Raw genomic sequence first — 25,071 nt, 5'->3', positions numbered from 1 at the left:
AGAATGTACAACTAATTGGTTGAATTTGTGAATAAAATGATAGGTTGTTAACCAGTAATGCAGATGCACTGACTTGAACTGACCTGTTGAAGTCCTGCAATACCAGAAATTTCTTGTTCTAGTGGTGACAGAAAAGGGCCTTTTGGTCTTGTTTTTTTTAGTAGCTCAGGGCTATTTTGTTTTCTTTTTCCTTGTAATTCTACCGTCATTAATTAGGGGCAGAAAAGACTTCTCTTTTATGTTAAAAGTTATTATTAAATCAGGCCCTGCAATTAGAGAATTTTTATATCTAATCATGGGTCCTCTTCTTGGCCTACGACACCTTGTTCTCCTCCTCCTCGTCAATTCTTCGATTGCTTCTCTCAGGCCTTAAGCTGGTTACAGGATCTTGGGTTCTATCAAACCTGAATGTGTCGGCAGACCAATCTGGTTCCTAATGCCTTTTGGTTCCCTTACTTGAATTAGAGTCCCAGTTAGGTAGCTAGTTTTATTTTCAGTCTTTTAATTTTCTTTATATATGATATAATCTCCAATTATAAAGGTGATTGAATAGAATGGATTTTAGAATGAATTATGGTTCAAGAGAGCCCGCGTGGCTTTCTGTGTGTGTGTGCGCGCGCACTTGCAGAGCACTCTGCTTCTTCTCTTATATATTTTCTCCTCCCCTGCAACTCTGGATTTCCTTTAGGTTTTCCCTATCCTAAATGGTCTGCCATCAACTTGGTATCAAAGCGGAAGAATCCATCACTTGTCTCTGTCAATCTCTTTCAACCCATAACTCTTCATCTTCTTCATCTTCCCGATTGCTCTTCTGCGACCAGCAGCACTGAACACAATCTGCAAATCCCACCTACCGCCTTCTTTCCTTCTCTTCTGTGAACCATCGATCGAGTCCTTTCCTTTGATTCTAGCAGAAAACCCAACTGCAGGGGATCTGGTATCCCACAAAAAGGGGGCCCAAAAAAAAAAATTCCAAAAACCAGAACTCTTTTTCCCCCTCTACAATTGATTCTTATAGGATAAACCATTGATCCCTCTGAATTTTTTGTTTTGAGAAATGTGAAATGAAGAAGAAGGCTAGACACACAATCCAGAATGGAGAAAGAGAGGAGCAGCAGAGATAAGATACATACCTGGCTCTTGAAGCCCCAGCCACAAGTTTTGTTTCCTTTCAATACTGTATTGAAGGCTTATAACTATATTATTAACTTCTCCAATGTCCAGTATTGCAGTTACCATTTGTTGGGTTGGGTTGCTGTCTTTTGGTAGAAGTCTCAGACTCAAGCTTTGTGGGGGAATTGCTTCCTCGCTGTAGGTAGACATTAATGCTACCATAGCACTGCCCCCTTGGTGTTCCTCCTTGCTTAATAACAATAAGTGCCTTTTTGGAGCCATTGCTGGATCAACCAAAGGACTGTCGCTGAAGTTTAATTTCAAATGGTTGTATACTGAATCTTTTTAATTAAGCAGCTGAGCTTCCTTCTACTGCTCATTATTTGGTATAGTGGTTGTGTTTGGCTGTTCTATATAGTGATTTTTTATTTATTAAGCAGCTGAGCTTCTTTTTATTGGTCATTATTTGTTATGATGGTTGTGTTTGTTGTACAATGACCTGAATTTCTGTTGTTAATCATAAAAAAACCTAAATGTCTTTTGTGTGGAAGAATATATTTCCTCCTCTTTACTTTTTGAGGTTCTGTTCTAAAAAATTTTAATTTATTATTTGACTTTCATTGATGTAGATAAATGACCGTTATGAGTTCCCTCTGCAATTAGACCTTGATAGAGAGAATGGAAAATATTTGTCGCCTGATGCTGATCGGAGAGTTCGTAACCTCTACACCCTTCACAGGTATCAGTCATTTCAGGAATTAAACTGTGTGGATTCAACTACTGAGGTCAATGCGTAAGTGATATATAATTGTATAATTTCACTTAACTGATTGGAGCCTTGGGGGACAAGCATCTAGACAGCCCAGTTAGTTGGGATAGTGATGCGTAGTTAATCTTGAGCTATCTAGTTATTGAAAAAATTCCTTAGCAATCAAATTTTTTGTTGATTGGTGTTTGCTGGGTAGTGTTGGTATTTCCTCAGCTATCTAACACATTCTTGGATTTGCAGTGTCTTGGTTCACAGCGGTGGGGTGCATGGTGGACATTATTATGCTTTTATCAGACCAACCCTCTCTGACCAATGGTGGGTACTTGTAGCTTTGAGATGATACTCATTGAAATGTTTCATTTTTATGTTACATTCAGAATACTGCAGGACACAAATATGGCTCTCATAATTTATTTGAGTCTGCCAAATGGCAAGTTATTCCCAAGTTGAACCGATGTGTTTTTTGCCAAGGTTAGGGCAATTGTATGACAAAATCTATGCTATAGTGACAGGTGGATCTAGTCAGTTGGATGAAACAGTCAAATAAGAAATATGCTCCAACCAATTGAGCGAAGTCTGACATAGATAGGGGAATTGCTAATCCACGGTGTATTGCAGTTAGGTTGGCCAGGTAACAATTCAGACTGGCTGGCCTGTACTGATCCTCAAAAGCATGACTCTGATATTGGCATACAAGGTGTTGTAGGTTTTCTGTACTCATTCAGCCTTCATATACTCATATAGTCATATGTTAGTTTGGTGGCTCTTATTGAAAATTCACTTGATTACACTGATTTACCAGTTGTTTCTCTGTATTTTTTTTCCCTTTTCATTTTGGGCGACTCTCTTGGTTGAGCATTGGCTTGAACATGTGCAGTGTGACTTTTGGTTTTGTGATGAGCTAATGCTTTTGTGGTTTTGTAATTCTTTTATTTATTAATTATATTATATTAAAGATTTCTATTAATCTGATTTTTAGATGGCACAGCAGAATTGTGATTAGTTCTTAATAGTAACTTTAAGTGGTTGATTGTTGTATCTAGGTTCAAGTTTGATGATGAACGGGTAACAAAAGAAGATGTGAAGAGGGCCTTGGAGGAGCAGTATGGTGGAGAGGAAGAGGTGATGTTATTTCTGTCTATATGCTTCTAAATGCACTTTTTTTTTTAGAGATCAGCTGGAATTTTATTTTAACATGTTTAGACTTTCTGAACCAGTTGCCACAGACAAATCCTGGCTTCAACAACACCCCGTTTAAGTTTACAAAGTACTCCAATGCATACATGCTTGTATATATTCGTGAAAGTGACAAAGAGAAAATAATTTGTAATGTGGATGAGAAGGACATTGCTGAACACCTTAGGGTAAGACTATTCTTGTATGTATAATTGATTTGAATCACCCCCTCTGCAAAACAGAAAATAGAAAACAAACTTCTTTATCTCTCATTTCACTTTGTCTTTTCCTTTTTCTGAGAAGTCCTGAGAGCATCTTAATTTGTATTTCAGATAAGGTTGAAGAAAGAACAAGAAGAAAAGGAGCACAAGAAGAAGGAAAAAGCAGAGGCACACCTTTATACCATCATAAAGGTAAATGAAATGCAACATGTAAAGAGAGTCAGAATAGTTGAAGTGCTTGCTTTTCTTACTGAAGCAGTTGTTTCGTACCATTAGGTTGCACGAAATGAGGATCTTGTTGAGCAGATTGGGAGGGATATTTATTTTGATCTTGTGGATCATGACAAAGTCCGAAGCTTCCGTATTCAGAAACAAATGCCTTTTACCCTTTTCAAGGTATGCCTAAGTGATTGGTTACATTGCAGTTCAGGAAGTTTGGCAGCTTGGGACAATGTTTGATTTGGTGCTCCTTGTTGAAATAATTTTGGGGGTGCTAATCATCTAGTTATTATTGCATAGAGAGGTTCATGATCTATGCAGCATATTATTTTAGAATTAATGGATAGCACAGTGCCAATGAATCTCTCTGTGGTATGATTTACTCGGTTAGCATATTATTTTAGAGAGAGAATGGAAATGAAAGCTGAGTGTGCAGCAAAATCTCTCTGTGGATGTCTTTCCTTAAGAGTAGAGGATGTCAACAGCAAAGTATGTTGTACATTAGGTCAGATGTAGTTTCTTTATCTTTGCCCCTTGTGAAATGACTCTCGTATAGGGGTGTAAACGGACCGGATTCGGATTGGATAGTGGTATATCCATATCTGCATCCTATAATATTCGGACGGATTCGGATAATATCCCTATCGGTTCTCGGATGGATTCTGTTGGATTCGGATGATAATCGGATAATTATTTTCTTAAGTAGATTCTTCTAAATGGGCATGAATATAGATTGAATACAAGTTTTCGACTACCTGATTACATCATTACCTTTTTATTTGTGAGATCTAGATTTGAAGTTTAAGAATTTAGCAACTTTGGTAGCTATTTTAGTAGAAAATATAAAAAAAATGTCACATATCATAGGTAAAATTTATAAAAATAAGAATAATAAATCTAAATAAGTAACTTAATCGGATAATTTTATCGGACGGATAATAATCGGTAAGAAAAGGGTATACCATATCCGCATCCTATTAATAATCGGACGGATTCGGATACTTCTAAACGGATGCGGATGCGAATTCGAATTCGAATGCGGATTTCGGTTATCCATTTACACCCTAACTCCGGTACCCCTTTTTGATTATGTGCTGTATCAAGCCCCATTTGCTCCTCCTACTAGCTTACTGCATGCAGGTGGTGTGGCCTATCCGTTTCTCCTCTGGTTGCAAGATTTTGACGTGCTTTGTATGCCAGTGATCAGATGGTTTGGATTGCTGTGGCTGTGTTTGAGTTAGCATCCAAGTGTTAGATCTGTTAACTTCAAGTGACTTGGGATAAATGCTGCTTATGAGACTTTGGAAAAAAAAGGAGGGGGGGACTAGAAAGATGAAAAATATAGTTCTTGTAACTGTTCCCTGAGCTTGAAGATTTGTAATTGTAGCATATGCTATCTTTGTTTTTTTTAGCAAAGCAATAATATGAAAGACAAAGGCTAAGATAGGTTAGTGTAGCATTGAAATTGGGAATCCAGTCAAGGGCCAAAGCATTAAATTCTGACCTAAATAGGGTCAGCAAAGGTAGGATTGAACCTCATCGATTGTGGATTTTTAGGGAGACCAAGGTTGTTCAATAAACTCCGGACTTTAGGGCGGGACTAAGTAAAATTAATACTGTAATTCTGCTGCTTAGGATTGAATCCTAAAATGTAAGGTAGTTGAGGGTTTCTTAGGGGAGGAGGTCATTGGGTTAGGGCCTGAAATGGGAAGGGAATGGAGAGGAAGGTGTGGGGTGTTTGATGGAAGGGAATCCAAATCTAGTGATCAGATGGGTGGTCAAATGTGGTTGCAGGTTCATCTTTAATCTAAATCTAGTGGATAGGCGGATTTATTTTTCGATGAGGCTCCTTTATCCCTACATATTTGGCTCTCACAGCCATGGTAGAAGATCTCGCTCTCGAGAGAGATCTCGCCACCTTGAAAAAGAGAGATCTCGACCATCTTGGTGAGATCTCGGTCGAGATATACAATTTTTTGGCGTCAACTCGGTGGCCCATCTCGGTGGGTTTTAGGGTCCCAATTGGGTTGAAACTTGGTATTTAGCTTATTTAAGGCCTTTTGAATACGTTGGTGGCATTGGATTTGTCAGAAACAACCCTATGTATGATTTCTAAGTCTACCCATAGTGTGAAACCGAAATGTAGTAGGATTAGGGAATGCAATGTTATACAACATGTAATATAGAACCTTTAAAGCATATAAATGAAAAGCAAGTATATCAAATGCATCAACTAACTTAAATGTTATCAAAATTCCATCCATATGAGTATCACAATCTCAAATTTCAAGAATAAAATAATTATACAACCATTAGAAGTTCTATATAAGTCATTAAATCATAAATTCATATGACAAGTAGAGAATGATTGATCTTCCTTGTTGTACATGTGCTAAGAGTAGTTGCAAGTGAAAATTCAGCCAAAATCCACAAAAAAAGGCAAAAATTAAGAGTTCCAGCGAGATCCAGGGCGAGATATGGCGAGATCTCGAGCGAGATATCCCAACTCGCAGATCTCGACCTCCATCTCGTCTCGCCAATGTGAAAAAACGAGATATCTCGCGAGATTTCCCACCATGCTCACAGCACGATCATTACCCTTCTTGTCACTCCTAATGCTTGCTCAAAAGGCAAAATATACGTCTACTTAATAATGCATTATGTTGCTGAGTTCTTTAGCTAAGATTCTCAGTAGGGGTGCAAGTTTGGCTCTGGTGGCCCTAACCTGCCCTAAGCCCGCCCTGAGCCCAAATAGGGCTTGGGCTAAAGATTTTGGCCCTAAGGGCGGGTTAGGGCCAAAATATTCTGGCCCTGAACTAGGGCCAAGGGCGGGTTTGGGATTACTCTCTAGCCCGCCTAGCCCATCCTGACCCATCCCTAATTTTGGCCCTGATTCTGGCCTTGATTTTGGCCTTGATTTTGGCCCTAATTCGACCTTGATCTTGGCCTTGATTTTGGCCATGATTTTGACCCTGATCTTGGCCTTGGTCCTGGCCCTAATTCTGGTCTTGATATTGGCCCTAATCTTGGCCTTGATCTAGGCCCATGATTTTGGCCCTAATTATGGCCCTGATTTGAGTTTGGACCCTCCACCTATATGGAGATGAATTAATTCTAATCCACATGGGTGAATACTTGAGATGTGTCAAATTTTAAAAACATGATCATGTTTTATAAAAAATTAATAAAAATAAATTATATCCTCATTACCAATGTAGCAAGCATCAATCTGATTTTGGCCAGATCCTGACCCTAATTTTTGCTATAGTCTTAATGTAAATTTGACCTTTATCATGTACTAGATTTTTACACTAATCTTCATATTAACATTAATATAACTATAAGTCTCGACTTTGACCTTTAGTCATTTTGATCATATTAGACTATGAGTTCACCTTTTATATTATTTTTCGAACTAAGTCATTTTTAGCTCCCAAAAATCATTGATTTTTTTTTGGGACTAAGGCAAGATAATATATTATAAATAATAAAAGCTAGTATATAGAGAATTAATATCTATCAAATCTACACCCCAACTTCTCATCATGAATATTGACATCTTTCTTTTGCTTTCAATGTGATATATCAAAAAAAAAAAAAGAAAAAAAAAGAACACTAAACTTATGAAGGACAGTTAGCTATGTTTGTAATTAAAATATCATTTTTCTTTAACTATGAAAAAAATATCAATACTAAATTATCGTTGATTTACTTTTTAACAAAGTTTTGGATATGATTTTTTTTGTTGAATAAGGATATCAATGGGAAATGTTTTCAATTTCCATTATCAAAACAATGGGAGACTTTCAGAGCTCAATATATAATTATGGAGTGTGAATTTATTTATGTTTAAAACAACACTATCAACTTATTGACTATTTTTTTATTTTGTAGGAGCTTGAATCATTTTATATTTCTATAAATTTTATTTTTAGTTTACTTGGGATACTTTTATGTATTTTTTTCTTTTTTATAAATTTACATTTGATATTTTAGGTCCAAGGATAGGACCAATTAAGGCTAGGGCCAAGATAGGGTCAATCAGGGTTAGGGACAAGGCTAATTAGGGTTAGGGCCAGGGACAGGGCCAATCAGAGCCAATTAGGGCTAATCAGGGCCAATCAGGTGGCACCCATACCGACCCAGCCCAAGTAGGGCCAATTAGGGCGGGAATGGGCTTGGCTTGGCCCTATAGGGATTAGGGCTAGGGACAATAATCCTTGACCCTGAACTAGGGTTAGGGCGAACATATAGGGCTGGGCTTGGGATTTTGCAAAAGCCCGGTCCAACCCGGCCCAATTGCAACCCTAATTCTTAGTGACAACAATAATAGAAACTTCCTAATTTTGAAATTAGAAACTAGGAGAAGTAGAAACTATTTTTCATTATTAGTTGGGCACATGCATGAGTACCTAAATAGAAATTTGTGATATTCTTATCAAGACCTGAAGAAGTGGCTGTGACATTGTTCACGTGAACAGTGTTTTGGCCACTTCGTGGTCCATCTAGAAAACCTGTTGGTATGATTTGGCTTGGGCCAGTTGGTCCAAGGGAGGCTGGTTCCATTCTGCCTAGATTCTACATTAGTTCTTATGTTCAACCCATCATATATTTCAGGAACAGAGAATGTAGTCCTCAACGCCACATTGAGAGGTCCTTTGGTATTTATGGTTACCATCTGCAGCAGCTGTTAGGACCTTAAGGCTCATTGAAGCATTGCACAATCTCCTCCATAGGTCATGTACAAAAATACACTTGGTGAATAAATGGGATACAGTTTACTCCAGATTACCAGTCACCAAGTGTTGATAACTCTCTTCTGTAGACCCCCTATTTATGCTGTTATGCAGCACCTATTGAATGAGGGCTACTTCTTCCAAGGTCTTTTTAACAGAACCAACTCATATGAGACCACTATCCGTTTTTTGAAAATTTGGTTATGGATATGGCGGGTCTTCGTGATATGAACTGCAAGGATGGATGTGGGTGGTATGGTGTGATGTGCCAGGTTCTTGAGATATGGGATGAAAAGTGGGAATTTGGGGCAAAACTTGGGAGAAATGAAGGCAATAATATAAAGATATGATCCCCCTTGTTTGTTAGCTTTGGATGGCTAAATTGGAAGATAAAAGGGTTCAGGGTTTTAGGGAGTATGAAAATCAAGAAATATCCATATCTTGAATTTGGATGGCCAAAATGGGGTCAAATTGGGATCTAAGGTCACTAGGGTTGGGAGGATGATGTGCTAAAGTGTGGCACTGGTCTAATGGTTAGATTTGCGTAGATCTGACCTTGAATTTGGGTGTCTTTGTTACATTCTTCAGAACAGAGAGATTGGGCGTAGTATTTTGTAATAGGAACTCTAACATAAGTGGTCTAGTGACTTTATGTATTAATCTTGCATCACAAACCAGTTACAAAATGATTTTACATGCTAATCCTCTTTGTCGGCCACATGCATAGTTGTCACATCGATGAGGCAATGAGAGGCAATTTAGGCCAATTGGGGCAGTGAGATGCCTGCCGAGGTGCTAAGGAGGCAGTCAAGGTGTTTGAAATGACATTTTTAGTGTACATCTTATTATCTTATACATTCTTGTGCATCATAAATATATCATATCTTATATAATAAATAAAAATAAAAAATAAAATAAGGCTACCTTAAGTCATCGAACATACCAGAAAACCACATATAGTAATTAACCAGGACCTAAATAAATTGCGATTAATTAAGTGCTACGTAAATTATTTTATAAAATCAGTAATTGATAATTTTCTATAAAGTATTATACTATCATCAACTATTAAATTCATAATCAAGAACCTGCTGGAATAGGACTTTGCAAGTAACCAGAGGGTCACTGGAGCTATACTTTCTTCCGGAGAGGAATTGGGAAGAAGGCGAGCGTTGAGAAGGGTTTTTAGGTTCGGGATTTTGAGTGTCTTTTGTATTGTGTGCGAAGTGAGGAAGAATATAAAGTGGTTTTAGTTTTTTGTAAGTGATCCCAATGTATCTACTATAAAGTTCAGTTTTGATTCATCATCCAGTTAATGTAGTTAAATATGCACCTAAATTAATAGCTTTTGATTTAGTATCTTCGTTTGAAAAAAAAAAAAAACTGAGGGTCAAGGCACCCGCCTCATGCATGTCGTATAAGGCGAAGGTCGCCTCACACCCTTGAGGCCTTGGTGCCTAGGTGACGCCTTGACAATTATGGCCACATGTCAGATTCTTGCATTTGGAGAGAACAAATTCTTTTCATGAAGTGATAATGTAATTGCTGAAAATTAATTCGTTTCAGGGGTAGTGGGACTAACCTAACCCTTATTTTCTTGCTATCGAAGATGTCATCTGATTCATGAACATCCTGCCAATCATTTGCTGGATGTAAATCCTCCAGTCTCTTATACATAGGTGCGGTTTGGAACTGCTTCCCCTTGATGTATATCTACCGAGCAGATATGGTATTATCTGATTCTTCTGTAATTGCTTCTTGAAGTGCTGGTGCACTTTTTGTTGGTATTCAGCAAGTTTATACTCTTTTGATTCCTCAAGGTGGTTTACATATTATGATTGCGACTGTAGGAATCTCTGAGGATGGTAATTACTTTTTTCCAAGGTTGTTGTTATTCTGTTAAGTTCCTAGGTCATGAGAGTTCAGAACTAGCTTGTTGCATGTGGTACAATTTTGCTTCAGATCTTTCTGTTACTTGTACATTATAGTGTAACCGTGGTCCAATTTATTTTGGTCATACATATTGTTGCCTCTAATTGGCAGTTGGGGATTTTTGTTCTTTTTCCTTTTTCTCTTTTGGGGTGTGGGGGCTTCAAGAAAGAATGATCATTTTATCTTGGCGGTACTTGCGCTGTTTCATGCATTCAAATAAGTCACAGTAATCAAATGTCTTTTCTTGGTGTCCCTCAAGTTTATGGCATTTATAGATCTGTTTTGTTATTGTCTAACTGTAGAAGTGGTTCACAGGACGAGGTTGCTAAAGAATTTGGCATACCAGTGCAATACCAGCGGTTTTGGTTGTGGGCAAAGCGTCAAAACCATACATATCGTCCAAATCGGCCATTGACTTACCAGGAAGAGCAACAATCTGTAAGTGATTTCCACTGTGGTTATTGTTTGTTCTTTGGGATTCACTCACCCATATTTGGAAGTTTTCGTCAATTAGTTGCATGCGATGCGTTATTTGTTTCTTAAAGTAGATTGGTTTACCTATCAATGTTTAATAAGATACTATGAACTTGGCATAGATGCATTAATTTACTTCTTGGCATGTTTTTTTTTCTCAATCCACCTACCACAAAAGGCTGGGAACCCATCTCTGCAATTTGCATGATCATCAATCATCATTCTGATCTTTGCTGATGAGGCCTCTACGCATGTCTTTGCCATATGAATGTAAACCTTGTGAGGATATGGTTGTTTGAAATCTGAAATTCTGTAGGTTTTGAATGGTTTAGATTTGTTTCTATGGTTAGGGCTCCTTTACTGGATGAAGGGAAAACTTTCAGTAGAGGGTTCTGACTGAACATTGTACTGGATTAGTGACAGTGGGGGCTATATTTTTTCTTATCACTGTTTCATTTCCATACTGTCCAGCAAGGATTATTCTTCACTTTTCCTCTCCCAATGAATGCAATAAGAAAACACATAATTAAAGTTACCCATTGCAAATGTCGCTGAGGGAAGATTAATCCCTTGCATATTGTTGTTTTGGTATCTGTCTACTGTTTGCACTTTTTTTTTTTGAGTTTTTTACATGTGGATCCTCTTAATAGAGTATAAACTAAAGTTGGGTCCCCTTAATGCAATAAATTCTGTTGGAGTCCCATAGCAACTAACGCCATTTCACATTGTTAAGGTTTTTCAAATATCAAATCTAAAAGGACTAAAATATCAAATCTAAAAGGACTAAAATACCCCTCAGGTTGTTTAATAAAGGTAATTTTACAATAGCCTCATATACTTTTCATTAGGTGGGTGAAGAGATTCCTCCTCCACCCATCTTCTACCTTTCACCTTGATGAAAATCACCCACTGCTAGCCCTCGGTGAAAACCACCCTCCCAAAAATCATCCAATACAGATTAAAAAAATAATTAAAGAAACCCCCCCCCACTTTTCCCCTTTTAAACCACAGAGGAACAGAAGAGGTTAGTCGAACTTTGGATGGAAAGAAGAGAGAATGCAAAATCGCCATGGATGTAAGTGGAATTGCACTTAAAACTGCTGAATCTTGACGTGTAGAACTGTAAATTGTGTTATCCATATCGATTGAGACTAGACCATGGGATCTTCTAGGTCCATGATATATCTAAGTATGGTTGGGCTCGTGGGTTTTTGGGTTCTCATCAGTCTCCAAATCTGTTGCGCCGCACAATGGTGTAGCAGCAATTTCATTAATCCAGTAGATCACATTGGAATTTGACCTTCTCTTTCTTTTTTGTCTCTTTATGGTTTGGGTTCCCTGTGAAGGATAATCCATCCAAGGGGAGTGGAGATGTATCTGTTAGTGTTTGCTACAGTGGTAGGCCTACCAATATTTGTTTTTACCCACTAGATCTCCTCTGAATGTAGTTTTTATTATTTTAGTTCTCTCATGTTCGTAGGGTTTCGTCAGTTTCTAATCCGAAAAGTGTCTTCCTTAATCCTAGGTCATAGATAGATGGTTTGTTGCCGTCCGCACATCGATTAACAATATTCTTACATCCCTGTCGTCTTTCATTTTCTCTAATTAGCTAGCTTCCTCTACAGAGATGGAGATGGATCAATATGGAGGTTTTGGTTAGGCATTTGGATAGTTGGCATTAGGATGAACATAGGATAATGCAGAGGGGGTCGTTTTGGTCATTAAACAATTCGAGGGTATTTTGGTGTTTTTAGATTTGAAATTTGAAAAAACTTAAATGGTGGATGATGGTGCTAATTGCTATGGGACCCAGATGTAATTTATTGGACTAAGGGGACCCAACATTATTTTACGCTCTACTAAGAGGACCCACATTAAAATTTTTTTTGTGGGGGGGGGGGGAGGGGCTATGAAAGGGTCTTTGATTGAGGAGCTCTGCGAGCTATATAGGCATGGGATATGCATTGTTCTTGGACTATCCAGAGGTTTCTCTTGGATGTTATTCCTCACATGTTATTGGGCTTCATCATCATGTGGGTTTTTATGTGATTTGCCAATTGACATTGTATTGCTGTTGTGTGGAGGTTAATATAGTATTCCATGGTGGAGAATGTATGTGGGAGTAGGCTTTTGTTAAGGTTTCTCTTGAGAACTGAATTGAGCTATGGTGTGGTCCTAGGTTCTGGATTCAAATTGTATCTTTCTGTCCTACTCTTTTCATAGTTTCTACGAAGGCTCTGCCAATTGTTGAAAGCCTGTTTGTAATTTACGCATGAGGTTCTGGTTGAGATGTTGCCATCAACTGGATGGTTGATCTTTAATTTTAGTCATAGAGAAAATGAGAGACATGCAAGTTATTATTTGTGCAACTTTCCTTGTAGGTTGGACAGTTGAGGGAGGTTTCAAATAAAGCGCATAATGCCGAGCTTAAGTTATTCTTAGAAGTGGAACTTGGGCCGGTAACTATCCTTCTCTCATTTGGATTTAGTACATTGTCAGGACCTCAAGACTGCTGGAGCGGTGGATATCTTTTCTTTTTTCTGCACTTAAATGCTTTCCCATATTTGCCCTACAGGATTTCCGTCCTATTGCTCCACCAGACAAGACAAAAGAGGACATTCTACTTTTCTTTAAGCTATACGATCCTGAGAAGGAAGAGCTCCGGTGCTTAGTGTTTCATGCCTTTCTCTTCCAATACAATTTTTTTTTTCTTCCCAAGGGGTTGATGAGGGTAAAGTGAATAACATGGTATTTGTTATTATTTTATTTTCCAGGTTTGTTGGAAGGATTTTTGTTAAGGGTACTGGCAAGCCTGTGGATATCTTAACAAAACTTAATGAAATGGCCGGCTTCGCCGCCAATGAGGAAATCGAACTCTATGAGGTAAGACTCTGTCATATGCTTCATTTTCTTCCCTTCTCTCCTTCAGGGGAGGGTAATAAGTCCATCCAGTGTTTGTTGTGGAATTGACTGCATTATTGTATTCTGGTAACTCCACTTTGGTTATAACGAGTCATGTACATCGGGAATTTCTAAGTTCTATGCCCAAGCTTTTTTGTTGAACAGGAAATAAAGTTTGAGCCTAGTGTCATGTGTGAACATATTGACAAGAAACTCACTTTTCGATCTAGTCAGGTATTTATTATACATGGGTGATTGATTGTTTACTCATTTGTTGTTTGCATTTTCCCTGCTAATTGAATTATCTTTCCTTCAACTGCAGCTGGAAGATGGGGACATTATTTGTTTTCAGAAATGCGCTCCTGTTGACAGTGATGAACAATACCGATATCCTGATGTTCCTTCGTTCTTGGAATATGTACATAACCGCCAGGTGTGTTTTTTCTGAATGCCATTGAAATTTCTCAAGAATTTTCTTTCACATATTTATTTTTGGATGAAAGTGTAATTACATAATCACACAAACCACGTCACCAGTCCCAAAAAGTTAGCTTTCAGGACTGTGGACACACATTGTGGGACTAGAGCCATGCACCCTGTGCACATAGTGGAGTTTTTTATTTTTATTTTTTTTGGAATGGATGAAAGCATAATCACACAAATGATGCACCAATCCCAAATGGTTAACCGGCTTTCAGGATCATGGAATAGTGGATATACACTAACACTACACCACATGTACCACCGATTGGAAGCATTCCCTTGTTAAAGAAACATATGTCAGCAGATTTTATTGTAAGAAGACTGTAGGATGTGGAATTGGTAGCTGTAGCAGTTCTTATTGTAGGAGGAAGAAAGTGATGGAGAACTTTGGGTCTAAATATTATGAATGAGCAAATGATATTCTACAGTAAGATTTAAATTTTTTTTTTTTCTTTCAGTGGTATGTTCTAATCATAACTCAACATTCTACAGCTCTTTAGGTTAGAAATAGCTGAGTCATTGTCAAGTGCTAACAAGATTGTGTTTTCAGTGCCAATGTGCAATGACCTTGACTTAATTGTTCAAGTATGACTGTAGATGCCAAGTTAAAACTATTGGTGATGTAGCCTCAAGTGAATGAGGGCTAGGAATCCAAGATCTTTAGATGAATAGCAGTAAGAACAATTAGGGTTTCAAGAGGTTTCGACCAGAACTGGTTTAAGCTTCTGTTTAGGGTCAAAAAGTGCTCTAAAACAGGTTTGATCTCTTAAATTAGGACCTCTGTTTCTGAATTAGGTAACCGAATGCTGGAACTAGGGTTAGCATTTCAAGGGTGTCGGCTAGGTTGTAGGGGGGCCTGGGGGGGGTAGGATTGGAAGGATCTAGGGTGAGGGTTTTAAGGATCTAGGGCATCGAGGAATTAGGTCTTTGGATGGATAAAAGGGCTGCAATTGGGAGTGTTAATGGAGGTAGTGGGATAATGGGTTGCAATGAGGTAAAATTCTGATGGAGGAATGAGGAGATATGAATTTATGGTTTATGAAGATGGGGAAGTGATTGAAGGGTTAGTGATGTGACCATGAGCTTGACCTGTGGCCGAAACCCTAGGTGGGGCCCCCAAGATGGCTCCACAAAGCCCCCATGAGCTGGCTGAGCCCCCTAGTAGGGGCATTTTGGGCATTTTCAGCCCTCTTTTATTGCTGAAATTATTTCCAGGTTCCTAGAGTTTAATTTGGGTTTTACGTCTTAATTTGAGTTGTGCTTAAATTGGTTAAGTTGTGGATAAGATATGATTCTTGTATAAAGAGGGTTCCTGTCTTTTAGGAGTTTTTTTTTTTAAATTAAAAGTTGTCTTTAGTGGTTGGTGGTTGAGTGTTCAAAGGAATTCTTTTTTGAACTTCGAGTCTTAATTATTTAGTCTTTTATTTTCAGCATATTTCTAGTAGATTCCAATTCTAGAGTCCAGATTATGTGGTGGGATTTTTGTCTGTTAAGGAATCCCATCTAGTATTAGAGTCTCTCAGTAGGCTATAAATGAACTTATGGTTCCTTTGTTATATCAAGTTTGATTATTGAATAAAATTGTTTGAGTTGAGGATCATGGTTTCCTAGTTTAGGAGGCCATGGTTGAGTAAGAAATTTGTTCAAGGATCAGCATCTTTCAATATGTCTAGCAGCTAATCATCTTCAGCAAGCAGCTATTAGTATTCACAGCAGCTCCAAGTAAGTGTACATAAATCCCATACCCTTCCCGTGCATCCCTAGGCCATTGCACCCTCTCCCTGCCTCTTTCCCCTCCTGAACACCAAGTAAGTGTACATAAATCCCATACCCTTCCCCTGCATCCCTAGGCCATTGCACCCTCTCCCTGCCTCTTTCCCCTCCTGAACAGCTCAAGAAAACCCACCAATCCCCATCTCATCCTCCCTCTGCCTTCTCCTTCATTCTCAGCAAGCCCCAGCAATCCCTCACCCTCCCTTACCCCCGCAAGGTGCCTCCTGCCCCTCCCCTGTTCTGCGCAACCTCTCCTACCCCCTGCCCCGCTGTTGCATCTGAACAGCAGCAACCCCAGCCCCCCACGACACCCCATTCCCTCCCCTACCCCCCCTCCAAACAACACTGTTAGACTCCTCCCCAGCCCTACGACCCCCCTCCCAAACCTTTTTTTTTTTTTGGAAAGGTAGCTTGTTACTATGGGGTGGGAACTAAATTACTAATATACGCCGCCGAGTGGGTGCGAACCCAGGACCTCCCTGTGGGAGGGTGGGTCTTTAACCACTTGACTAACCCATCATTGGCCCCCCCTCCCAAACCTCTCGGACTCTCTCTCTCTCTTTTTTGTGGTAACAGAAAAGAAGAAAGAAAAATAGAAAAAAGAAACAAGTTGAAGAGAGGGGAAAAAAAAAGAAAAAAAGAAAAAGAAAAAAAGAAAGAAAAAAAGAAAGAAAGAAAGAAAGAAAAGAAAGAAAAAAGAAAAGAAACAAGTTGAAGAGAGGGATAAAAAAAGAAAAAAAGAAAAAAGAAAAAAAGAAAAGAAAGAAAAAAAATAGAAAAAAGAAACAAGTTGAAGAGAGGGAGAAAAAAAGAAAAAAAGAAAAGAAGAAAGAAAAATAGAAAAAAGAAACAAATTGAAGAGAGGGAGAAAAAAAGAAAAAGAAAAAGAAAAAAAAAAAAGAAAGAAAGAAAGAAAGAAAGAAAGAAAAGAAAGAAAGATTTTCAAGATTCTTCCCATATCGACGATTCCCTAATTTTCCCTTAACCCATATCCATCTTTTCCCAAATTTTATTTAGTTTCTTTCTATCAATCACAAGGAATAATAATTTCCCTTCCTCTTTATTTTGGCTACACCTCATAGGGATTTGATAAAAACTAACCCATCTGATTTGAGAGCTTCCATATAATTTTGGATTAACCATTTCCACCCATAATATTCTTAGAATCACCCTTGGCTCTTTAGATCATTCCATTAATTTGCTGGATATTCTGGGCAAATCCTAAATTCCAGGGAAACTTCCTAAGAAACCCTAGCCGTGGAATTGGATTTACATCAGTTAGGGTTTCAAGATAGAAATTAAAAGTGGGAGGAGGGATGGGAGAAGCTGCTGGCTTCCTACTTCCCTGTCATCAAGTCTTGTAGTGTACTGAGGTGACGATGGACAGAAGTGAGGCAGGTTGCATGCACTGCCAAATGATCTTTCATTTAGAAACCCTATGACTTGCTTATTTGGATCACCTGGAAGTACCTTACCACTGTTGGAGTAGCTCTAATCTTAGTCATACTTAGGCTGCAATAGACAACTTTTTATAATCTGAAATCTGAATTCTATTACTTGTGCAGCCGTATCAATTGCCTCTCACCTAGTTTTGTAGTCGTACTCAAAAATAGAAACTAAACTTCAAATAGGAGCCTTAATACTAAGTACCAACATAATAAGGAGAGTTCACTCATGTGTATCAGGCCTTTGATAAAGATTATATAATGAAAGCGTATCAGGGCCTAATAAGGTCTATTTAATTAATGTACAATAGTCTTGAACTTTTGATATACCTGACCTAATTTAGACAAAATGAATGACCTATTTTCTACTTGGCCTAAACACTAAATTTATGGGCACTTAGAAGGACTGTGACCACGTAAACCTGCTAAACAAAAGCCCAAGATCATATCTATCGACCCTAAGTTGATTCCAAAGGGAAATCAGCCAATTTTGTGTTGGACCTACATCAATTGGGTTGTTAGACAATATCCATCTTATTTTAGCCAATTTACCAAAACAAAAGGGCTTACTCAGTCCATGAGGCTTCAGTCACTGAGGGTTCTATGGAGGGTAATGTACGCAGCCTCACCCCTACTTTTTTGGTGACACTATTTCCATACTCAGATCTGTGACCATTTGTGATGTAGACAATGGGGACTTCTATACAAGTTGGAACAAGACCCCAAACTAGGCGGGCAAGGCTGTGGAATGTGACTACTGGGAAAGGCAGCCTGATCTGATGACATGGCAAGTATTTGCTGGTTCAGTGGAGCATTTCACAAGACAGCCCCAGCATGAAGAGGACCAAGGCTCAGATAGCCTACTATCCCTATCCCCATTTCTTTTTTATTCCCCCTTTCTTCTTCTTCTTCTTACTGCTTTTTTGCTGTCCTTATTTCCTGTGTAAGCAAAAAGGAAGAAAGCAATAAATGTTCCATGCATATTCAGTTTGTTTATCCTTACTGTTTTGATACTGGCCTAAATCATTTTCCCACTGGTTTCTCTGGTTCGAGTTAACTTCAGTCTTCAGTGTTAACTTGTGACAGTGTAGTGACCTTAACTGTCACGGTTGAGCATCTGTTATGTCTCAGACTGACAATTGAAAACTGACTCGCAGATTTCAGCAGCTGACATTTCTGCTGAACCTTTGTCTCTGTTATATTGTAATGATAAGACTTAACAAGAGTTCCAGACCACTAAGGAGTTAAGGTGTATGACAGTATTCTTTGCAGCAAATATGGCATTTTTGCTATCAGTTCCCTCTGGAGGAGAGGAAGTCTACTTTGTTTCTACAAATGTCTAGTTAGCATTTGGATCACATTTGGGAACAAAGGAAACAATACGATGTTCAGAGATTGTAATGAATGTTTGTTTGGGTGTGAGTTTTGATTCTGGTGACTTTTTTTTCTTCTTTTCTGGTTAAGAGGAACATTTTGGAAGGGTAATCGCCAAAGACTGATCCTTTAATGAAAAGGTAGAATAATTTGTTCAAATTTCTTTTAGCAGATACTCAAAATTTAGTTAAGTTGAAGTCCCTCTCCCCCCGCTCCCCCCTTCTCATCAGGCTCTGAACCCGTCCCTCTGTAACAACCACCTACCATATCCCTTCACCATTGCTATCCTCCAGGACCACGGCTTCCCCTAGAGAGCTCCACTGCGTCTACCTTTCTTTTTGTTCTTTATTTTTTTATATATTTTAAATCCTCTCCCAACTCGCAAGAACACTGTTGACCTCCTTGTCCTTGAGAGTTGTCAGAACCTGACATTCATGGGTGGAATGAAGTTTGACCTGAGGGGGGGGGGGGAGGAGGAAGAGACTGTACAGAAATGTTGAGAACAGAGAAGCAATATATTACACAATATGGGTTTCATGTAATTATAATCAGGGGAATAGATGGATGTACGTATGTATTCTCCATTGACTTGGGAAGAATATGAAAATAGTATATGTGTCTCATGACTCAGGAGGACCTGAAACTTGAATTCTCAACGAATTGGGGAAAATCTTTCAATGACATCAAATTCCTCCATAAGGTAGAGAGTGGAACCATGACAACTGCATCTGTGAATTGAAATGGGGTAGTTTCAGATGATTAATCACCTTTCTGGTATACTCATCAATCTTCCTCTCTCTCTCTCTCTCTCTCTCTCTCTCCTCTTTCTTTCATTATCCCACCTATTCTTTGCTTGCCAACTTCCTTATTCAGCCCTTGGTTCTTGTTCGAGGATCTCTGTTTGATCTTCGGATGCCAACACAGGTATCTTAAGAAAGAAATCCGTTGATCTCATGCAATTCAGTACAAGGAGAATATTCCTTCTTAGGCGGTACGTGAATTCTGATTTTGTAGTTGTTGTTTCATGTTTATCTGGAACTCTATTCTAAACCTTGGGGAGGCCATCAGTGAATGGTTGATTTGTGTTAATAGCACTTTGGGGAAGCCATCAGTGAGGGTTTGAATGTTGAAACTTCCCATATTTTAAGTCAACAGGAAATTAGGATTAGGGTTTCAGGTTTTGCCTTTTTGAAAAGTAAAAGAATGATGGCATCTGGGGTTCGACTGGTTCTGTATTGAGAGTTATCAGTGAGAGTTGGGAGTGGATTCTGATGGTTGATTTGGGCTGGGTTAGTGCTCCCCTAGATATGGTTTTCTAGGGTTTGAGTGAGATAATGGGGCTGCAAATTGGATCAAGTTTCCTACAGGACAACGGGGAGTACTGGAGTATTTGATAAAAAAGGAAGCTGTTTCTTGACTTTCTTCCCCCCCCCCCCCACCAAAAAAAAAAAAAAAAAAAGGAAAACCAAATCTCTAGGAATGTCTCTGTGGAAGGCCGGGGCTTTGAACTGTTAGAGGATTAGAAGAAGAAAACGAGGGGTTAGGGCTTGGAGGTGATTCAACTTGCAGTTTAATGAAGGACTGCAGGTTGAATATTCAAAGATATTCTTGACCTGAAGTCAGCAACGTGAAGGATGCCTTTGAAGGAGATGGAGCCCAACAGCTGGGGGAGAGATGGAAATCCAATGGAGGGGTACGGATAAACTGAGCATCTCTCACAAGGCTAAAGAATACTCAAAGATGAAAATTCTTGTTCGTCAATTGATTGCAATTATTGCCCCACCGAAAAAAAATTTATATAGAAGGCATGAAAATAGACTCCACTAAAAAGGAAATGCCGAACTTGATCCTTAACCTATTAGTTAACGGAGACAAGGAAACTGAAATATTTGTCCTCCTTAAGTCTTGTCTAGAAGACATAGACTCATACGTTAAAAAGGAAGCGTCCAACCCCATCCTTAAGCTATTATGTGACTTAAACAAAGAAACTAAAATCGATTCAGAATGAAGTCCTAATACAGCCCCATCAAGCACTTAGAAGAAAACTATGAATATCTCTAAGATAAAATTGAATCTTAAAACAATTGGAACACAAGTAAAAACACAGTATTAAAACCTTATTTTGTATGCAACGTAATTCAACCTATTTTAGTCTCTTTTAGGTCACCTGTTACAATTAAAGTCTTTGGGATCAAAAGCACATGTATAGGAAGGACGCTAGACCTACTTATTAAAGTAAGCCTCTTTTGATGATGCAACTGCTTCAGTTTGCTTTTCTAAAATGTGGTGTTCTTTGAAAAAATAAGTGGCCTGAGTATGTTGGCCTTCAGAGAATTACCAAGTTCTTGTATTTTTATTTGTTGCCTGGAAAATAATTTTCTTGAAGTATAAAGGACTACAAGAAATTTCTTCTGTTCTGCATTGCAACATTGTTTCTGATCTTGTCAACTGCAAAGTAACATTATTATGGAATTAGTAACGTAAAGCTTTTTACTTTCATGCGTTAAAATAGTTTCTAGAGTAGTTATAGATTTATTCTTTAATGACTTGGTTTTTTTCTCATCATTATGACGTTCGTATGAATCTCTAAGCACATACCTTTAAATAATTTGATGATTTATAGGTTGTTCATTTCCGTTCTCTAGAGAAGCCCAAGGAGGATGATTTTTGTCTCGAGCTGTAAGCATTAATGAATATTTCTTTGGCTTTTACCACAATTTTTGACTGCAGGTGAACTTGTTCCAGAATACATGGTTTTTTTGTCTTCTGATCTACTTTTTTCTTTTTTCCTCCTTGCGAAATTGTTAGATCAAAGCTCAACACGTATGATGATGTCGTGGAAAGAGTTGCTCACCAACTTGGATTGGATGATCCATCTAAAATTAGGCTTACTTCTCATAATTGTTACTCTCAGCAGCCTAAACCCCAGCCAATTAAGTACCGAGGGGTGGAGCATTTGTCAGACATGCTGGTTCACTACAATCAGGTAGGTCATCACCCTTTGGAACCTGATTCTTTTTGAGAGTTTTGTTTCCTTTTTAGCTAACTATTTAATGACTCCCTTCTTTCAATGGATTTTCCCCCAGACATCTGATATCTTGTATTATGAAGTATTGGATATTCCTTTACCTGAATTGCAAGGTTTGAAAACTTTGAAAGTTGCTTTTCATTCAGCCGTAAAGGATGAGGTCAGTAAACAGTTCCTCATGGTAATTGTCTAATTTGTTTGGTTTTCTGAGGTTTTGCTCATTACATTAAAATTTTCCTATCATTCTCAGGTTGTCATTCACAGTATAAGACTTCCAAAACAGAGCACTGTGGCAGATGTGATTAATGACCTAAAAACTAAGGTGAGATGCTTTCTTCCTGTTTGACATTTTTTTGTTTCTTTTTTCACTTCTAGCTTGTTAATGCTATAATCTTTTTGCTTGACTGCTTGATCCATTACTAATGGGGTAAATGTTGCTTCATGATTGATTAGTTTATGGAACTCTATTTTTCATTCAGTCAGCAAGTTTTCTACTTGTATTTTAGTTTTCTTTTAGATGTAGAAAGCAAACCTACTTATGTGACTCACTATGGAGCAGGTCGAGCTGTCTCATCCCAATGCAGAACTCAGATTACTTGAAGTTTTTTATCACAAGATCTACAAGGTATGTGTTAAAACTATTTAAGTAGATTACAGTGAGAGACAACCTCTTACATTTTAAATGAGAAAGGTGTGATTAGCGTTTTTAAATCTGGCAAAAGGTGACAGAAAAATTTTGCTGTAGATTCCTTTGGGTCAGTTTCTAACAGCTATTAAAGTTAATAGATGACTTCAAGGCCATGTCGTAATTTGGCTGTAGGTTTCATTCTTATCTGGTGAATAATTGTTAAATAACAATCTTGCAGATCTTTCCCCCTAGTGAAAAAATAGAGAACATAAACGATCAATACTGGACATTGCGGGCTGAGGAGGTAACTATATTTGCCAGTGAGGCATATTGTTGTAGCTGCTTTATTATTGCATAAGTATATGTTGCGTGTGTATGTACGTTCATAAAGAAAATGCGTTCTAATGTCTGTTATATTCGTTCTTATGTTTGTGTTCAATTTTAAACATCATGATGAATTCAGTCCTGTGCCTGTACTCTAGAGTTTATTGGAATGATTCATGCTGAACTAGACCCTTCATCTCCCAAGACCTGTTACGGCGACCTGCTTAAACTGAGTTCTTGGATAATTTGAACTTACTGTCGAATTAATGGTTATTGGAAACTTCTGAAACTTCAAATTTTGTCCTGAAATGGTGAACAGAAAGAAATGCTATGATTCTGAGAGTAGTTGTTGTCGTTGTGTTCTTTTTTTCTTTTTCTTTTTCTTATAGTTTCTTTATTTAGGAATCATGAAACATGAAATCCTTTTTTTTTTTTTTTTTGGGGGGGGGTTGTTATTGGTTCTGGATGTTTTTTTTTAACATATTGGAAGCTTTAAAAGGGCAATTTTATTAGCATGTACTCATCTTGCCTATGTGGTGGTTAATATGGTAACTGAGTTTGGAGTCATCCTAACCTACCATTATGACATGAAATTGATGGTTTTGTGCGATTGAAGGTACTGTTGAAAGTTGTACTAAGGCTTGGTTGTTGTTACAGGTGCCTGAAGAAGAGAAGAACCTTGGTCCTCATGACCGCTTGATTCATGTTTACCATTTCACAAAAGATACTTCCCAAAACCAGATGGTAAAAATTTTAGATTAGATTTTTATGTCATTACCATTTTTTTTGGGGTTGAAATTACCATTGTTGAAAGTTTTAAAGCATATGCAGACTGATGGTTGTTACTATTCATTCAATGAATATGCCAATTTGCTCTGATGAATTATTTTAATTTTTGGGTTTCAACAGCAGGTTCAGAACTTTGGGGAGCCCTTCTTCCTAATCATTCATGAAGGAGAAACTTTAGCTGAAGTTAAAGTGCGTATACAGAAAAAGTTGCAGGTTCCAGATGAGGAGTTCAGTAAGGTATTTCTTTTATTTTATTTACTTATTCATACTAATATAGACCGAGATCATGAAGGACCTAGCTCTAGGCAGGATCATCTAGAATAGAGCTCAGTTCTGTTGGATTATATGCTAGAATGGGCTCGTATAGTACCACTTGAAGAGGATTTGAACAGCCCAAACTTTTGTGCCGATACAACCCTGCCTTGGTAATAACCGAGAGTCCTTGCTGTATCACATGTATTTTACTCTTGTTGGAGGCCTACCTGTGGATGGTGATCCAGAGCCTTTGGTCTGCTTGATTTGGGCGCTAGACTCTCGTCACGAATGGATGTTCAAGTGGCATATATGTTGAGATTTTTTTTTTAAATGTTTGCTTACTCATGAGAAACTAAGCCTCACAGCCCAAACTTTTTTGGTTGGAGATGAAACCGTAGTCTAATCATTAATTTCTTTGCATGTGCCTGCAATATTAGAAAAATAAATTTCATCTGTCAATTGTGTCCATTATAGAAATATTTACCTCTGGTGCAGTGGAAATTTGCATTTTTGTCATTGGGTCGTCCCGAGTATCTTCAAGATTCTGACATTGTATCCAGTCGTTTTCAGGTAGGAGTATTTGAGATCTGTGAATATAAATAGTACTTTTTGCTAATTCATCATTCTCTTCCTGACGGCTTTTTAATTCCTGTTTTCAGAGAAGAGATGTCTATGGAGCCTGGGAGCAATACCTTGGACTGGAACACTCTGACAGTGCTCCTAAAAGGGCTTATGCAGCTAGTCAGGTAAGATAAAAGTATAAATTCTGTCATCTTATTTTCTACATTGATTATAGATTCTCTTTGCGGCAATCACCATGGTTAATTTCTGATGACGTGGGGAGATGGTATGGAGTACACATTTTCCTTTTTTCTTTCTTGCATATGTGATTAAATAGTGTAAGAGTGAAGCAGGTACTCCAGGGATTCTGTAATTATAGTAGAATGACGATGTTTACAATTTTGCAGAACCGTCATACATTTGAGAAGCCGGTTAAAATCTACAACTAGGTAAAAGCTGACGAACCTCAGCCAAAGCACTGGCTGAACCCTATAGCCTTCTGTGCCATGTGTTAGTGTGAAAATGGGGAAATGTAAAACGAGAAAAGAGAGGAGTCCAAAAGGAAAACAGAAATCGAAAGAAAGCCACCATCGATGTGGCGTCTGCAGGGTTTGGTAGCTGATTTTGTAGCTTATGTATTCTTTTTTCCAGCATGGGTGGGGGGAGAGACTTCCCTAATACGGTGTGTTACTTCTGGCATCGGTGACAACCCCCTCAAGTTCGCATTTGCTTACTTTTCTCTTCTGATCTTTACTGAGGGTCTCTCTTGTCATGCACGAGGTTAGTGACCATCATCATTTCCAGTGTAATTTAGCAGTACATAAGAAGATTTTGCACTAGGGTGTATACAGGGTATTATAGTTCCCATCA

At 38.2% G+C, this 25,071-nt stretch overlaps 1 protein-coding gene across 4 annotated transcripts in view; it reads left to right on the top strand.

Moving 5' to 3' along the window:
- LOC149027922 (TRAF-like family protein) overlaps positions 1 to 25,071 on the top strand; it is a 28,844-nt gene extending 3,773 nt beyond the window's left edge. For 2 of the 4 annotated variants that reach the window (XM_089167114.1, XM_089167106.1), the window contains exons 10-32: positions 1,743 to 1,852; positions 2,123 to 2,197; positions 2,926 to 3,004; positions 3,100 to 3,246; positions 3,391 to 3,471; positions 3,556 to 3,675; positions 10,482 to 10,604; positions 13,022 to 13,099; positions 13,216 to 13,304; positions 13,415 to 13,523; positions 13,707 to 13,775; positions 13,864 to 13,974; positions 21,240 to 21,295; positions 21,425 to 21,602; positions 21,703 to 21,804; positions 21,895 to 21,966; positions 22,204 to 22,269; positions 22,511 to 22,576; positions 23,254 to 23,340; positions 23,509 to 23,622; positions 24,136 to 24,210; positions 24,300 to 24,386; positions 24,609 to 25,071. In XM_089167114.1, coding sequence (XP_089023240.1) covers positions 1,743 to 1,852; positions 2,123 to 2,197; positions 2,926 to 3,004; positions 3,100 to 3,246; positions 3,391 to 3,471; positions 3,556 to 3,675; positions 10,482 to 10,604; positions 13,022 to 13,099; positions 13,216 to 13,304; positions 13,415 to 13,523; positions 13,707 to 13,775; positions 13,864 to 13,974; positions 21,240 to 21,295; positions 21,425 to 21,602; positions 21,703 to 21,804; positions 21,895 to 21,966; positions 22,204 to 22,269; positions 22,511 to 22,576; positions 23,254 to 23,340; positions 23,509 to 23,622; positions 24,136 to 24,210; positions 24,300 to 24,386; positions 24,609 to 24,650 — 2,136 coding nt within the window. In that variant the 3' untranslated portion in view covers positions 24,651 to 25,071. Of the gene's footprint in view, positions 1 to 1,742; positions 1,853 to 2,122; positions 2,198 to 2,925; positions 3,005 to 3,099; positions 3,247 to 3,390; positions 3,472 to 3,555; positions 3,676 to 10,481; positions 10,605 to 13,021; positions 13,100 to 13,215; positions 13,305 to 13,414; positions 13,524 to 13,706; positions 13,776 to 13,863; positions 13,975 to 21,239; positions 21,296 to 21,424; positions 21,603 to 21,702; positions 21,805 to 21,894; positions 21,967 to 22,203; positions 22,270 to 22,510; positions 22,577 to 23,253; positions 23,341 to 23,505; positions 23,623 to 24,135; positions 24,211 to 24,299; positions 24,387 to 24,608 lie in introns of all 4 variants that reach the window. The other 2 variants (XM_089167111.1, XM_089167104.1) reach the window with 1 other exon arrangement.

This window comes from Hakea prostrata, chromosome 1, assembly GCF_041222555.1.
Source record: "Hakea prostrata isolate BN-2017 chromosome 1, UWA_Hpros_2, whole genome shotgun sequence".
Taxonomy (NCBI): domain Eukaryota; kingdom Viridiplantae; phylum Streptophyta; class Magnoliopsida; order Proteales; family Proteaceae; genus Hakea; species Hakea prostrata.
Note: the sequence above shows the minus strand (reverse complement) of the source record. Positions and strands in the feature narration are given on the sequence as shown.